Below are 17,637 nucleotides of genomic sequence, written 5' to 3'. Positions count from 1 at the left end.
AGGATATTTCCCTTGGTAGAATTCCACATTCCTTAAAATGCATAACCTTACCAGAATCTAGAAAAAGCAAGTCGAAAAGTCAGATGTGATCATTCATATACTGTAGCTCTTTTCAGTCATTCTACAACTGGGTTCAGTGTACCCAGGTGGACAACAAAACTAAGTGCGCCAGTTAGCTATGTCTTCCAGCATAATGCACTGCATGGCCATGCCTCCCTCTGTCTCTGGACACGCTGGACCAAGGAGGGCAGTGCTGAACCCAGGGATGTTTTCTCCCTGCAGTTTGTAACTCTGACTTGGCAGGATACAAGAATGCTTGAAGAGGACTTGCATATAACAACCACCACGTTCAATCCCAGCCACAGACTACCCTTTCTGCTTTTGTGGGCTTGAATGAGAATTACATTTTTTCCAGCATTTACTCAAGTTAATTTTATCTTTTCATACCAGGGTATTTCAGAAAGTAATAAGGAAATGGCTGCATGCACTGGGAAACAGCCCTGCTTTATTGATTGCAACTCTCTTGCGTTTTGTTACAGTCTCCAAGCTGTTCTAGTGGCAGACTGAAAGTCTTAGACGAGTCTTGCTCATGTCTACCAAATTACTACGAGTTCACTATGAAATGGCAAGGGCAACATTGTGTGTCAAAACTATACGTCACACCATAAATATTTTATGGTCTGAACACCCAAACTGCAAACATGATCATTAAAACAACCAGCTGTGTGTCACATTGTTTTGTAGAACTACATATTAGCTCATTTATTTGGAAAGCGTTACCTGAAACATATAAAATGCCAACTTTTCATTATATTCCCACTGCTTCAAGGCTTGTTCCACCTCAGGCGGCATAGCTAGAGAGCAGCTGCCTTGGCTTGCAGTCATGTGATAGAATTCTGCAATCTTTGCCAGCTGTTCTCGAAGATATCTGGTTGAAATCTGAGTCCATTCTATGGATTAATACACAAATTAAATAAGAGTGGTCATGGATTTTTTCTCCCAGCTTACAAAGTTTTGTTTTTGTTTTTAATACCTGTGAACAATATAATTAGTTCAACTGTCAAAATAAACCACCCATACACATATGTTTTGGGCAGTATTCAAATATTAAAAATTTTTAAAATTAAATTAATTAAAGTAATAAAAATAGCATGTGAACAACACAGTTCCTGTGAGCAGGTTTTAGCATGTCACTCTGTCCTTAACAATGTATGCTTGTATCTTGACAGACAGACACAGTTACAAGCCTTGCCTCCAAAGATCATACTAATAATACTGGTAGTGGGGTAGGAAGAATACAGTAGAAGGTTGCAAAGCAGACTTGAAAATTAAAAAGGAATCCATTTACACTACTGTTGACTCTACATGGAAGTAATTATGTAGAAATCATGCAGAAAGAACCCCAGTTTAGCTTTGAGAACGTTTCCCCAAAAGGTGATGATAGTACAGGATGCAATATAATATCTGTATGGAGACCGATGAGCAAGAACTCTTCCCTCCAGCACAACTTGCAGCAACATGTTACTTGGCAGGCTCCCTATCACTGTAGCACTAAGTGCATTTTAATATTTAAAGCCAACTTTTCTTCAAGCCAGTCTAAAAATGATTAATTTGAAGCTATTTTCAGATGCAAAAGGGCATGAAGAAATTCCCTTCTATATTCAGGATGACTGAGAATGACACTTCTCAAATAGCTATTGCTTACTTCAATACTCCTGGATCCTCTTTCCCACTCATCACCTCAAATTAAATGGGTGCAAATATATTATAGAATATTATATACTACAAATATTATACAAGACACAAACTCCAAAGAGCCAGGAGACTCATGGGGGAAGGGAGCCTTGAGGCCTTCCCCCCGCAACAGTTTCCCAAAAAGACGTTGGGTGGGGGAGGAGACTTGCCTAATGCTTTTCAGGAAAAAAATTCATACCATATATTTGTGCCATCAAGTTCATGCCAATTAACACTCTAAACAAACTATACAGGATGTGAAAACAATCAGCCACCAAAGAGCAAACCTAAGTCAGTACTGGTATATGAAATATGTCTTGCCAACTAAAGCAAATATATCAGTATTAGGATATCCTTACATCTCCTGCCTAAAATCAAAACCATGCCCATCCCTAGCTGTTAACCTGGATTTGGGTCCAATTAAACTACAAAAATTTCCTTCCACTAGACTCTGTCCCTCCAATTTGAGTCAAAGGGATCTTTGAATGCTTACCTTGCAATAAATAGAATGTGCTTTTCAGCTGCAGAATATTGCACTTATAAATTTAAAGCATCCATACCTTAACCATTCTCCCTTAATTTCAGTAGCCAACATCCATGAACCCATATGCCAGGCATAAGTGTGCCCACTGAGGAGAGCTTTCAGAGCTCTACAGCAGTTCCCTCTCCTTCCCCGAGAAATGTCCTGTATCACCCAAAAGCATGTTCCTGAGGGATGTATGGCACTCAGGATTTTGGGGTGGCACAAAGGAAATTCCAGGGGAAGGAAAGATTGACAAAAATCACCCTCGTGCATAACTACTGTGGTGCTCCAGAAGCTCTCTGTAGCAGGGCTGCTTCTCAGCAAGTGGGAGGGAACACAGCAGTGATGTCGGCCAGTAATTACACACTACCTTTCCCAGGGTGGCCAACAAAACTCGTAAGACAAACACCACATGATAAAAATATATCAAAACACAGTAAAATCAGGAGCAATAAATACAATGAATATTTATATAACACTTTTCAACAAAAGTTCCCAAAGCGGTTTATAGATATATAAGTAAATAAAATGGCTCCCTATCTCCAAAGGGTTCACAATCTAAACAAGAAACATAAGGCAGACACCAGCAACAGCCACTGGAGGGATGCTGTGCTGGGAATGGGTAGGGCCAGTTGCTCTCCCCCTGCTAAATCAAGAGAATCACCACTTTCTAAAAGTGTTTCTTTGCTCAGTTAGAAGGGTTAGTTAATGCTCAGTTAACATTAAAAAGCAAGAGCAGTGTCACAGAAGAAGTAAAAATGACTACAATGGGCACCATCCATACCAAGTCTCATTGAAATTAATAGGACTTAAATTAGTCACGATTAAACTTGTCTCCTTGATTTCAACGGTGCCTAGTCATGATTATCTAGTCTGGATAATGTCCAAGCCTCAGGAAGGTCTACTGTGTGTCTCGTCACTGTTAGAAATATGGTGGACAACACAAGATACAAGGCCTTTTCCATAGTGGCACCAAAATTGCAGAAATGCCCTCTATGGGGGAGATTTAGGCAGGCTCTTCAAATGTACCTATCTGAGCAGACCTTTGGTTAGTATATGCTGTGTTCTGAATTTGGCTAACCAATTTATTCAGATGCTGCTGTAGTTTTATTTTACATATTCTTAAGAGTGCTTTGATTATGAATGTACTGATTTTGGTGTTTTATTCTTTGAATTGTTAAGATGTATTGAACTACATTAAATATTTATAGAAAAGCAGGATAGAAATTTAAAAGACATTTTAATCCTTCAGCGTGCCCTTATGATATAAATGGATATAAATGTAATATCATGTATGATATTACATTTATTACAATCCTCTCTAATAAAAGCCTTGGTGTCCGTCCGTGGACGGACACCAAGGCGTGTGTTCGTGCCTCCCTGGCCTGTTCTGCGCCTGCGCAAAGCGCAGGCGCAGAACAGGGCAAGGGAGACACGACGGCCGGCACCCGGTGGCCATCTTGGGCGGCCAGAAGCGGCCGCCCCGAAAAAGCAGGGTGAGCGGCGCCGGCGAACACTGGCCGCCGCCGCCTTGCCCAGAGGACACCCGCGGCGACAAGGGAGAGGCCCCAGGGAGCGGAGGACCTGGCCAGAGCTGCGGGCGGCGGCGGGTGGCGGGCCCGCTGGAGCCGCGGGCCGCCGCGGCGGTGGGTGGCGGGCCCGCCGGAGCCCTGGGTGGCCGCCCTGGCCGGAGACACGGGCCGCGGTGGGTGGCGGGAGGGGGAATGGCGGCGGAGGCCCAGACCGCCGCAGGGAGACGGAGGCCGGGACCGGGGGCCGAGCGAAGGCCGAAGTAAACAGAAAAGCAAAAATACAGCCTCCGCCGCTGCCTCCGAAATCCCACCCTCCCTCCCTCCCAGCTTCCAAAACCACCTTACCCTGTCCCATTACAGTTGAACAAAGAAAGTCCTAAATTTAGGAGGGAGAGGGGAGCTCTCAAGCAGTGCTCCTCCCTCTTCAAAGGCTCTGCCCAAACTGGCGCTTGGGGCCGAAAGGACGCAAGAGGCGTCCTTTCAGTCCCAAGCGCCAGTTCGGGCAGAGCCTTTGCAGAGGGAGGAGCACTGCTTGAGAGCTCCTTTCTCCCTCCTCAATTTTGGACTTTCTTTGCTCAACTGTAACGGGACAGGGTAAGGTGGTTTTGGAAGCTGGGAGGGAGGGAGGGTGGGACTTCAGAGGCAGCGGCGGAGGCTGCATTTAAAAAAAAAACAAACAGTAAAGGGGAGAGGAAAAGGCTAGCGCCCGTTATTATAACGGGCTTCAGAACACTAGTATATGATATAAATGTAAACTGAAAACTTGCCCACATGGAACAGCTCATCCTCCAAGATCAGCTGGGGAGTCAGTCTTGCAGATTATACTACCATCAGAAGCATGTTTGGCAGTGAAACACAATAACATTTCTATTGAGTATCCAGCACGTGGAACTCCCTGGGACAGTTAAACACAGCTCCTTCACATCAGTGAGCTGCACTTGCGTTCATTATTTTAAGTGTTGGGCTTGGGTTTTTGTTTTGGCACTCTGTTTTTTCACTTTTGTCCAATGAGATTATTGATTCAACTGTTGTGTTATGTTTTTTAATTTGTTTAATTTGTTTAATTGGGTGTTTTTTAACTACCATTCTTTATGCAATGGTTAGCCACTTTGGGTGCCACCTTTTTCAAAGGGAAAGGTGAAGCATAAATTTAAAGACATAATTTAAATCTGCATCACCAGTTGTCAAAAGTTAGAAATAAAAAGCTTAAACAGAATACAGTGGTCATGAAGTGTATGTGTATTGTGGTCAAAGGCTTTTATCCATCCTGATTGTGGCTAATTATTTCTAGCATATGATGAAGAGAAAGCTCAAACAAAAAACACACCTGTATTGCAACCAACACATTTTAGATAGTAAATCTTTTATCAAGAACTCTATAAAAAAAACCCCACAAGCAATAGTATTTTACCATCAAAGACTATACAAAGACAGTTCACTATTTTACAAGCATACAACATAAAAACAGAAAATTGTTACATAAGTAAAATAGGATCTCTTAGACCTTAGTTTCTCAATGTGTTGCACATCTATCCCTGGAGGTATGCAAGACACAGGCAAGAGGTACAGGACAAGGGGGAAAGAAACCCAATGAGGAGAATGGAGAAAAGTGCCTGCTTGCCTTTGCTGCCAGTTACTACCTACCATAGCGATCTAATGGTGCAGTGGGGAAGTGACTTGACTAACAAGCCAGAGGTTGCTGGTTCGAATCCCCACTGGCATGTTTCCCAGTCTACGGGAAACACCTATATTGGGAAGCAGCGATATAGGAAGATGCTAAACGGCATCATCTCATACTGCACAGGAGATGGCAATGGTAAACCCCTCCTGTATTCTACCAAAGACAACCACAGGGCTCTGTGGTCACCAGGAGTCGACACTGACCCGACAGCACACTTTACTTTACCACCTACTATAGGTCCTCTTCCCACCCACGCTCCCTCCCTCTTTCCTTCCTTCTCCTAAAACAATGGCAAAACTATTGGTATACCATGCATTGCACAGCACTTTGTATTTCCTAGCCACAATTAGCATGCCACACTCTGCACAACACTGAGTTCAGTCTTCCTAGCTTTGGTCAACTTCATCTCTAGCCCAGGTACATACTCATGATGTACATCCCTGGTGTAAAAGGTGGCAACCCTACCCACACAAGATCAGACATCTGTCATATCACATATGTACACTGCTTTATGGCCTGCTTTACTGTAAATATAAAATCCAATAGAAATTTGAGGTGTTACTTAAATTTTTCAGGTTAGGGGTACTAGCTACTTGAAAATCCGAATAACACTGTTTTAGAGTACCACTGGTAGTGAAACTCTTACCTTACTGATACTTGCATCAAATCTGGGAGGTGAAAAAAACCCAGACTACCACTCGCTTTTTCTATAAGGAGAAGTGTTCTAACAATACAATTACAATTACTTTATTTACGGTCATTGACCAAAACATAGAGAAACATAACATAACCAATACATCAACAATAAATACTACCACACCATCACCTTATGAGCAATCCAAACATCCTTACACATCAATCTGGGAACTACGCACCCTGGTAGCTATATAGCAAAATTTTGCTACTGTGTAAGAAATGTGAGTCATTATCTGAGAGAGAGAAAAACTTAACTAAAAAATCATCAGGTTGACCCAACAATCCAGTTAATAAAGCTAAAATCAAACAGTGTCCTATAAAACCTACATTTTAATAAAACATGAACAATGGTTTCAACCTCACCGGAATTACAAGGACACAATCGGGCTTCCAGGGGCAGTGTTCTAACAATAAACCTAGTTTATGTATGTAGTGGAGATTTTTTTAAAGGAATGTTTTGTAGAAGAATAATCCATTTGGAAGGCAAAAATGATATAGTTCAGTAGCTGGATGAACTGTTTGGTTTTTTTAGTATAAAGTTTCAGTTCTTTTAGAACAAGCCTGTTGGTAGGAATATATAATTTGAACTATATTGAGTTTTTGCAGTTTTTATTACAAATGTGTATTCCATGATGGTTTCAAGAGATTTCTTAATCATTTTCTGTGCTTATGCTATTTTCATAATGCTTTGCTTGTAAAAATTGTGAACTGTCTTTGTACAGTCTTTGATTTTAAAATAATATTGTTTCCTTTATCGAGCATTTGCTACCCTTAATGTTCACATGTCAGTAGAAAACCAAAATTTGTAAGTCATCCTTAAATGTTGAAAATTGTAATGCCCAACACGTTATTGTGTTTAAAGCATTTGCTTTAATGTTACTTAATTAATATTAATTGATTGATTAATAATTAATCAATAATGCATTTGCTATCCAAAATACTTTGGGAGCAATAAAACGTTTTGAAACACTTTGAGGAGCTTCCCCTCCATCATTTCTTCTTGTTTGGTGCCTTCTCTGTTTTTCTTATTTAGCAGAACAGTTATTAAAAAGAGAAAAATTTGGATTTCCCCCCAGCTTTTCAAAAACCTGTCCCCACTTTTCAAAAGCCTGCTTCTTTTACTAGGAATGAGATTTCTGGTTGATAATCAGAAGCACCAACAGAGTACTTCCCTTGCAGAGTCAAATGACTTCCTTATCAATAGAGCATAAAAACAAAAAAGAAGACAGAAGAAGATCAATGAAAAGTAAAGTAAAAGCTATCATAGTAATGGAAGTAGGGAAGAGAATAGCCAGCTCCCAGATCAGCTTTTCTGTTCCTCAGAGAAAGCTCGCCTCAGAATGTAGATTCAGCAATTACATGCCCCCTCCCAGTTATTTTTTTCCTTGTGTGCATTTTAATGTGTACAGCTATGCTGTTTGAGCATAATGGAAGATTATATAAGCGACACCAACAAGCCGTGAGACATGCATGCTTGCATGCAGAAGGTCCCAAAATTCCCTCCCTGGGACTTTTGCACACATGGCTTTTCATGCTCTCACCTGCTCCGGAATGGAAGGTGCAAGTTCACATATCAGCCATATTTACCCTGAAGTCTCAGTGGGCTATCAGGGACCAGTTTCCCCGAACTATGGCTGTGCATTCTGGCTTAGCCCAAATCCTGTCCGGGTTAAAAAAAATCCTCTAATTGTGGTGTCTTTTCTTAAAAGACTTTAACGGCTTAGGCCCAGGGTACTTAAGAGAGCGCCTTCTCTGTTGTGAACCCTGTCACCTATTAAGATCATCTGGAGAGGTCCAGTTATGGTTGCCCCCAACTCATTTGGTGGCAACTGGGGACCGGGCCTTCTCTGTGGCTGCCCCAGGGCTTTGGAATGAGCTCCCTGCTGAGCATCTCTTTCTCTGTTTGTTTTTAGGAGGACCCTGTTTCCCCAGGCCTTCAACTGAGACCACATTTTTAAATTTTAATGTGTTTTCATCTATTATGATTTTTATCTTTTTATAAATTTTAAATGTTTTATATTTTATATTATGTTTTAATTCTGTACACCACCTAGAGGTTTTGATATTAGGCAGAATATAAATTCAATAAATAAACAAACAAAGATATTTATACGACAACGACGTAGACAGGATCAACAAGTACCTGCAATAATTTTTTTAAACTACAATACAAAAAGCATGATTCCCGTTTTTGTTTTTACCAAGATTTGGATCAGCAGCCTGGCGTTTCTTGATTTTAGCTTCAGAAACAGCAGCATAGTAGGCACATGTCATCTTGACCAACCATGCCGCTCGCAGCAGCGGCACAGAATATTTTGCTAAATAAGCAAATACATCTTCCTTTTTACTCAAAATGGGTACCTGGGGTCAAGAAGGAAAAATACATGATTATTTTAGTTACATGTACTTAAATTTTGTTACAACAGGGCAGTGGTTCCCAACCAGGGTTCCTCAATATGTTACTGAACTTCAACTCCCATCATCCCCAGGTACAATTTATTGTGGCTGGGGATGCTGGGAGTTGTAGATCAACAACATCTGGAAGAACCCTGGTTGGGAACTACTGCAACAGGGTATCAAGATGGGTGGGAGGGTCAAAGGTGATTTTGAAGACAGATTTTTTGTTCTACCCACTATCTCCAACACATAAAGATTGATGAAAGCTGATCAAAGTTGGATAGACTATTCAAGGGAATTTATTTTGAAAAAGAGCAGGAAAATAGCTGCTACCATTTATACAAGAAATTGCTGTTTATCAAAGCATCCTTGCAATTCAGTCTACAAGTTCTCTCCTTGCCTCTGGCCACACACACACACACACACACCCCTTATTTTCTTTACAGTTCTATAAGAGGATTCAATTTATATGAATTCATGCAAACCATGTCTACAGATGCAGATTCCTTGGTCAGGAAAGCGTCTTTTGGTACAGGAAAGCACTAGAAATACTTTGTTCCATCCAAATGCAACATCAAGAGTCTTCCTCAGCCCTTGAATCTCTAGGGAGTCTGCTGCTGCTGCAGCAGACAAACCTAAGCAGGTGCTTAGAAATAAGAATCTAAGAGGAACAGGATTTAGCAAGAAAGCTAGGGCATGATGATGTCAAAACTAAGCATGTGCAAAAGGGATGAAATTAAATAAGTATTCATCAGCTAAACACCAATGAGAATTCATTGATGGATTCACCAGGAGGATTCACAAGAAGAATATTCATAAATTCAAAATCCATCTCAATTCCCAATAGTTACAAAACATGAATTTAGCATAATAGTAATAATAGAGTACATGTACTTCTACCCTTCTCCGATCCAAAATGTCCTTAATGCTTCAACACAGTCAGGTTGTTCCTGGCATACACAAGGATCCTTCATTCACTACGGTACAGCACTGGGGACAGCTATGCTGATAATCCACATTGCATAAATTGTGCTGTCAGGAACAGCTCTACATGTGGGAGCTTCATTGCTCTTGATTACAAGGTGTATGTGCAAATTTTACACAACATGATCACAAACAGTATACAGTTTGTATACTGTATACTCTTAAACCAGAGTATACAGTATACTCTTAAACCAGTTTGAACTGAACACATTGAGGCTGTTCTCACATGCAGCCTAACCCAGGCTAAAGAAGCCCAGCCTGGGTAAGGCTGCATGTGAGAACCAATGGATCCAGCCCAATCCTGGCAGTGCCATGCCACCAAACCCAGCTTTCTGCCCCAACTTTTAACTGGAGTTAAAAATGTGAGTGTGCCCTTAACCCCAGCTAACGCTACTCATGAGACCACCCAGGCTGCTTGCAGCCCAAGCGGCTACAGAGACAGGTGCCTAGAGTGCCCGTCTCCCAGGGGATTCTGTCAATGCACTGTACTCGTAACGTGGTACATTGTGGGATAGCAATAGCAATAGCACTTACATTTATATACCGCTCTATAGCCGGAGCTCTCTAAGCGGTTTACAATGATTTTAGTATATTGCCCCCAACATTCTGGGTACTCATTTTACCGACCTCGGAAGGATGGAAGGCTGAGTCAACCTTGAGCCCCTGGTCAGGATTGAACTTGTAACCTTCTGGTTACAGGGCGGCAGTTTTACCACTGCGCCACCAGGGGCTCCAACATCATGAGGATTGCCACGCATGTGAACACCCAAGCCACACAGCTCGGGTAAGCCAGTGATCGTCGGTGGGGGGATGTAAGTTCAGTGCAGTCTTACCCCTGCCTGCATGCCCTCTCCCACCTCCAGTTGTGTGAATAGCCTTAGTATCTCCCCTACCCTCGTCTGAGATGAAGCCTCAAAATATTGGGTTGTACCTTTTTTGCTAGGATAATCAGTGGTTTATTTCCTGCTAAATCTGCAAACCAGTTGTGAATTGCACTCTGGGAACGAGCAGTAACTAGCCAGTAATTGTCTTTGGCATTTACTTGTGGTTTCTTCTTTCCTGTGTCCTGGAAAGTATTAAGTTTTAACTTCTCTGCTAATATGCTGCTAAAATAAGCGCCAATCTAGTAGGGAGGAAAAGAGAAACACACTTAATTAGTATCTACCTAAACAATGTCACATACTGTATCCCCATCTGAACAGATTTAGTAGTCACTGTAATTTAGGCTATCAGTTTAATAAGATTATAGTCCAGTTCCATAGTGCAACACTCATATGTCCTGATGCAGAGAGTTACAGCAGTACCCCATTATCTTTTAGATATAAGAGTTTGGGCCAATAAAACAAAAACATTAATAATATAAAAAACGTCTTTCAAGTTAAACAGAAAACACTACATACAACACCATACTAGATGCACGGTACAGTATGCAAGTCTCTCTGTGGGAATGTTATCTTCAGTTCAGGCTGCTGTCCAGGAAAAGATTTAAAGCAAGTCCTTAACATCAAACACGTGACACCTAGTTTCACTGGGATGCCTTACATACTTAAATCCTCTTGCTGAATCACAAATCATATGAGCATCTAGAGCATGCTGTACAATATAGAATGAAGTCCCATCAATATGCTTATGAGCTTCAAGTTGAAAACTGCCATCATGGTAGCCTCAAAGAATAAGAGATGCAAAATAAATAGGCACGGCAGTAACCTTTTTGGACCAACATGTATTTGCCAGGAATTTGTAAGTAAAAAAACAGAACTTCTGCCTAACAACTAGGTAGATGTGGGTGTCAGTTATTTTAACAGGAGACCACATGAAATTGATACCTCTTTAGCAGCACAATTCAGTCCAGAGCTTACCTTTGAAGGATTAATGACAATGTTTCTAGCAGACCCATGTTCATCTCCAGAGAAGGCTGGCTGATTACTGAAACCCTGCTTTACATTCACAGCCGTAAGTTCATCCTGCAAATAAAGGATCTTGTTAAGGCTACAACTGAAGTAACTCAAGTTTTAATTACTTTGCTCAAAATCCCAATGACAAATTAAAATGCCTGATGTATTATGTAGACTGCATGATGTCATGCTGAAATAATAATGCTTTCCCTATGTATCTTGTCCCAAAGTGAACTGATGTGAAAGGCTAAGACTTAAGATGATGTTCTTGTATTTTATTTAAACAAAGTTGCTTTCCTCAGCCCAGGGTTATCACGGTTTCATCTTCTACACGATTATATTATCACACTGCAGACTTTCAAGGATCACCAGTATTCACATTTTAAAACAAACTAGCTGATCACATTTTAAAACAAACTAGCAGAGCATCCCCTGTCTCTCCTCCCCATCTTCATTCCCCCTCCTCCCAGTCCGCTTTCCCTCGCTGGCTGGCCTGGACAGCGCTTTCCCTCCCCGCCTGCCCACCAGCCAGCCGCAGCCACCATTTTCTCCCCTGTCCCCATTGCTAACCAGGCAGGTGCTTGCAAACTCTCACAAGAGCTGCCACACATGGGATTAGCGATGGGTACACCTTGGAGAAATATATATAAAGAAGATACAATAACTTTTAAACACTCTTATCAATTGCCCACAGTTATTATGACAGACTATAGTCTTTGTGTACCTTAATTACTTTGGGGGTGGGAAGGAGACTTCCCTACAGATTCCTAAACAGAAAGGAGGTACAAGATGCTGGTTTATCTCATATGCACATACATGTAATGAGATGGCTCAATTGAGACATGGCTGCAAATACTTCAAAAGAGAAGACCAGCCAACACCTGGATATTGCTGGTATGCACTCACTGCAAGCATAAAGTCTAGGACTACTGAACAAAAAGAGGTTTGTGCCACAGGAGCCCAAGTCATCCTGTCTCTTCCAAGGAAGGCAGAGCCACACTATCCTGCATTACTGTATTTTGTTTTTAAACAAAATAAATAGCCCCAAAATATCTTACTTATAGTTTGCTGATGCACCAGCCCTATGTTTCAGCATGCCTTGGAATACCTGACGTGATGGGCAACCCTACCTTAATCTCAACCCTCTCCCTGAAAAAGTTACTGCTCAATAGAGTATGGAGTTGGCCTGCAAGTACGCAAAGAAAGATCTATCACATATGAGCAATCTAGGCAGTCTTGGAATATTAAGATGTATTCCTTTTCCCAATACAAGTAAAATATTCATATTTTTAAAAATAATTATCTTGCCACCCCAATAAACAAAAGGTTTGAGCTCTGTCCTCCCCCACAGCATGACTTTAGATTCAACACACCAGCACCTACCATGAAAGGGGGGAAAAACAACTGTCAAGCAATGCATTCACACAGCATCAAGCTCAGTTAAATGAAATATAAAGCCTAAGAACGCTGTCATTCGGCTTGATTTGATTTCCAAGCCATCTCCTCCTGAACCAACACAGGGTGACTGAATGGAGTTGTCACTTATACAGCAATACACTCCAGGTGACATTCTGCACTGGATTTTGCAGACTCCTGCAGGGTCATCAAGGTGGTTTGCAAGATGTCAGCTAAGGCCAAGTGAAACCTAATCAAGTTTTAGAAAGCTGTTGAGATTTGCAAAACTGCATTTTCATTTTTAAACATATGGTTACATCACTGATCCCCAAACACATTTTTCTTTTAAAAAACAAAACCTGAACTTCCACTGTTTAAAATAACTAGCCCCAGCTTTCCTCCCCAGCTTGGAGCTGGAGAGCAGAGTGGAATTCTTCCTCATGGCTTTACTGCACAGATACAATCCCTGCCCTCTCCTGTTCCAAGCCAGAGAGAAAGTTGGAGGGCCCTCTCGTCATCATCATTAGAACATTCACCAGGCAGAAGGTGGTGACTAGAGTTGTGGACTCCTGCATATATCAGTCTCACAACCTTTGCCAAACGTACTTGACAGCACAATTTCATAAGAGTATAGGTGCCCCTTGTTATCTGCAGACTCTGTATCCACAATTGGGTCTTAGAGAACCAGTTTCATTATACGCAGGTATACGCAGTATGTATATACACACACACACACACACACACACACAGAATGTTCAACCATTTTCAGGATCTTAGGGGCATTGCTGGAGACCTGAATAATAAGGAACTATCCCTTTCTACTCTTATTTCTTCCCCCTTTGCTTTTTTGGCCCTTTTTGTTGTTAGGAACCTAAACCAATCCCCAATTCCCATTGACTCAAGGTTTTGTTGTTTGCGATTTAGAACAGAGCCCCTGCGAATAATGAGAGCCACCTGTACTTTTATATTGGATGCACTGTCACAAGATTATTTTGCCTAGCAAAATAAATCAGTAGAAGCTGAACGCTTAGTTACCTGCTTTGTGAACTAAATTTTTTGTGGAATATCAACACGAAACCAAAATAAAACAAAACTGGGAACTCAGTTTTGCCTAGAATTAAAAGAGCCCCCTAGAGTAGACACTTACGGAAGAGATAGATGACGTAGTTAAAAATAAATTGCTTATTGTATGTGCTCCTTTCTAAACAAGTGCATAGATACAGAGGGTATGTGTAAGCTAACTTTTTTTAAGACAAGCTCCAAATGGCGAAAGAGGAAAGCCAGCCACAGAGAAAGAAAGGGTAAAGCAGTGCCTCTGCACTGTCACCAATCCTCTGCTAACTGACCCCTAACTGACTCTACAGCTGCTTTTAATGAAACCATCACACACAGGAACACCTTTGGCAGGAGGGACAATACACGCAAATGAGTTTCATTGGTAATTAGTAACAAAAGAGAACTCACTCAAAACGGTACAATCTTTTGCATGTTTACTCAGAAGTACATCCCACATTGTTGAATTGGACTTTCCTGAAGCCAAGTGTGCAGAGTTAGTTTAGCTATGTGCAAATTAGAGCATATTAGAACTGCAGTTCCCAAGGAAACACACCAGTCCCCCAGCCCTAGTGCTCCTAAAGAATATCTAGTAATCTTTCTACAAAGTTCTTGTGATCCAGTGTTGTCTCCCAAGTCACCACTGGGGGCAAATTACTTAAGAACAGAAGCAACACACCACAGTCTGAACTGCAAATACATAATTTTATCAAATCAACTAATTATGTGGTTAAGACACAAGGGATTGTTTTAAAAAATGTATGTATAGGCTGAAAATGTACTTTCCCCACTTTCACTATTGGTCAAATATTCAACTTACAGTATTTCAGATACAGAGTATACAGTATCTAGTAGATCATCCATTTTTATTCAGCCTCTTGATCAGCTATTGAATTTGATATTCAATAAATATTTGTGTCACCACCATCATGCAATTTTAGATAATCCAGCATCTCCCTCGTTTTAAACGAAGAGTTTAATTCAAACCTGCATTACCTTCTGGGCTTCCCCAGACCAACACCAGATACTGAATGTTCCACAGGTGAATCTGTCAAGCTCTTTGCATGCACTCATGTTGTGCACATACAGCCTGCTGCAGGGATGGAAGTGGGATCTGTAGACTGGGTCAGTAAGCCAAATATGGTATTACAAGAGGAACAGTAGAGAAACTAAGCCATCTATAGAGTAGCATTAGAACACAGCAGCAGCTCTCAAATCACATTAGGATGAAGCACTAGTAAGCGTACTATCACTCCCACATATCTATTCTGAATTAGGGACAAACTGCATGTGCCATTTAAAACGATCATCACTTCGATGGATTTAACTTTACTTTAGCTAATAGCTAGTACATCAGGATCCTTTGCAGATCAGGATCATGGTGGAGCGAGGGAGAAAAGGAAGTAACTTTAACCCTACCCTCAACCATAGTTCTTATCTGTAGGGGCCCCTTTCTAACTAACGACATTTTAAATATTAGAGCCAATAACAACAGTTTCAAATTTCATTGGTAGTTTGGCCTTCCGCAATGGCTTTCTGCTAGGGGGCATTCATCCCATTTTGAGTAATCCACTGATTTTGAGTAATCCACTGTCAAAGACTCTACCTGCCTCAGAATCCTCACTCCTTGGAACTTCATGCTGCCTCCAGATACTCAATGCTCCCCAAGAGGGGGGCACACCACATGGTTGTGAACCACTGGAGTAATTATTGTCTGGCATGTTATTGCTGCTTTGCTTTGTGGGAGTAATTGATTGAGGGGATCCCAAATTCAGCACACAGGATGTGTTACAGAACTCTTAAATCTGATTTTGGATCATCTCAAGAGGGTTTGAATCATTGTAGCAACAATTCCTATAAGACGTGTGCAGTTGTCAAATTCCCATCCTTATCACAGGTAAAATTTGAAATCCTTTGCACCAATTTATAGACTCATTGCATTGATAACATATGCCACTTTCAGGAGAATTTCATATTAAATGGTACCAAGTTATTGACCTGCTCCAATTTAAAGCCATCTAGAGACCACTTTTGTGTTTTAGGTAATCTTAAGGGCATTTTCCTTTGTTTTTGCATAATTTGCCACAAGGTATTACTAGCAGTAACCTCCAAACCTATTCTACCAACCCTACTTGTATAACCTACTTGTATTCAACCAACCCTACTTGTTCTGTATACAGAACAGAACGCTGAAGTGGAGCAAATAAGTGTTCTTATAATGAAATCTTTCTAGAAAACTGTCCACTGCTATGTTTTTCTGCAGAAAAATTTCAATTTCTAAAAATGCATTGTTACTAAAAATTAGTATATCAATTAAATACATGTAGTACTAGCCAAATTAACTTTTCTTCAGCTCACTATATCTAAAGAACATCTATATGATAAATAAAAATAATATACCTAATGTAGCTCTTTGGACATGCCAAAATTAGTATATCAATTTTCAGTGCTTTTGTTATTTTTCTAAAAGTTTAAATAATGTAAGGGAAGTGCCTGCTATTGAACGGTTATTTTTTAAAAAAACAAAAAACTCCAGTAAAAATAATTTCTAAGTTTTTAGGTTGTCTGAACATTAGGTTACAAACCACATGAAGTGTATTTTATTTATTGTTTTCCTAATCAAATATTTTGTTTAAATAATTCTGGGTATTGGAACAAAATCTGAGCTATGCATATGACACATAAAACTAACATGGCATACTGAACTTTTTAGCCACTAACCACGACTCAAATGCCCACACTGCATATGATTTAAGGCACTAGAAATTTTTCAGATTAAAAATTTTCCAGAAACCCCACTTCAATGGTACAGAACAAGTCAAGTCTTATTTAAATTTTATACCTTGGCCTTTAAGCCAAGTCCTCCCAGGGAAGCTAACAACAATCATATAAAAACAAACGCCATATAAAAACAGAAAGCAGCCGTCAATTAAAACACCAGCTAAAATCAGTAGTTACAAGAAAGGAAGATTGCTTTCAAGTGGGCCGTGACAAAGAGGGGAGCAGCTTGCCAGAGGTTTCAAGGGAGGCTATTCCAAAGATGAAGCACCACCATCACTACAAAACCTTCTCTGTTACCAGCCATATGAATTTGCATCAAAGGTGGACCAGTGCTTGAGAGGTCAGCCACACGGGCGTAACTATAATAGGGCAAGGGGAGACAGTTGTCTGGGGGCCCACAGCCTTGGGGGAGCCCCCAGAGGCAAGTCACATGACTGACTCCCCCAGCTGTGCACCCGCCCGGGGCTTCCTTCAGTTGTATTCATCCTCCGAAATTGATGCGAGTGTTAAGACCTGGAGCTACCAGAACAGCATGTCTTTCTCTAGTACCATTAAATGACTTGCATCGTCCACAATTTACAAAACCTTTTAAAAAATAATTTAGGATGATGTTCTATTGTGGCACATAGATTGCACACACACGCATAGACACTATGCTTTTTGTTACCGCTGTTCAGCCTCATTTAAGATTTCTTTACTTCATGAGCTGAACTTCAGTGTGGGGGTGCATTTTAAAATCTTGTCTCTGGGCCAACTCCAACTTTGCTACGACCCTGGTCAGTCACAAGGCCTGGACAGACTCCTTTGAGCTAAGGCTTAGGCAATCCATAAATTCAAAAGCCACTGAAAGATCTACAAATGCCACATGCACCTGTTGCCTAGGTTGTTTAATATATTTTAAGATCAAATATTTATTTATTGTTTGTTTGTTTGTTTATTTATTAGATTTCTATACCGCCCTTCCAA

The 17,637-nt window shown here is 40.8% G+C and overlaps 1 protein-coding gene across 8 annotated transcripts in view; it reads right to left on the bottom strand.

The window, feature by feature from the left end:
- The window catches only part of MED12L (mediator complex subunit 12L), a 324,835-nt gene that overhangs the window by 287,154 nt on the left and 20,044 nt on the right, over positions 1-17,637 (bottom strand). For 7 of the 8 annotated variants that reach the window (XM_053305817.1, XM_053305821.1, XM_053305823.1 and 4 more), the window contains 4 exons: positions 11,407-11,511; positions 10,479-10,670; positions 8,368-8,527; positions 781-950 (listed from right to left, as the gene is read on the bottom strand). In XM_053305817.1, coding sequence (XP_053161792.1) covers positions 781-950; positions 8,368-8,527; positions 10,479-10,670; positions 11,407-11,511 — 627 coding nt within the window. Of the gene's footprint in view, positions 1-780; positions 951-8,367; positions 8,528-10,478; positions 10,671-11,406; positions 11,512-14,886; positions 15,003-17,637 lie in introns of those variants that run through there. The other variant, XM_053305819.1, reaches the window with a different exon arrangement.

The sequence above is a fragment of the Hemicordylus capensis genome, chromosome 3 (assembly GCF_027244095.1).
Source record: "Hemicordylus capensis ecotype Gifberg chromosome 3, rHemCap1.1.pri, whole genome shotgun sequence".
NCBI classification, from domain to species: domain Eukaryota; kingdom Metazoa; phylum Chordata; class Lepidosauria; order Squamata; family Cordylidae; genus Hemicordylus; species Hemicordylus capensis.
The sequence above is the reverse complement of the archived record's forward strand: the minus strand, read 5'-3'. Positions and strand labels throughout refer to the sequence as shown.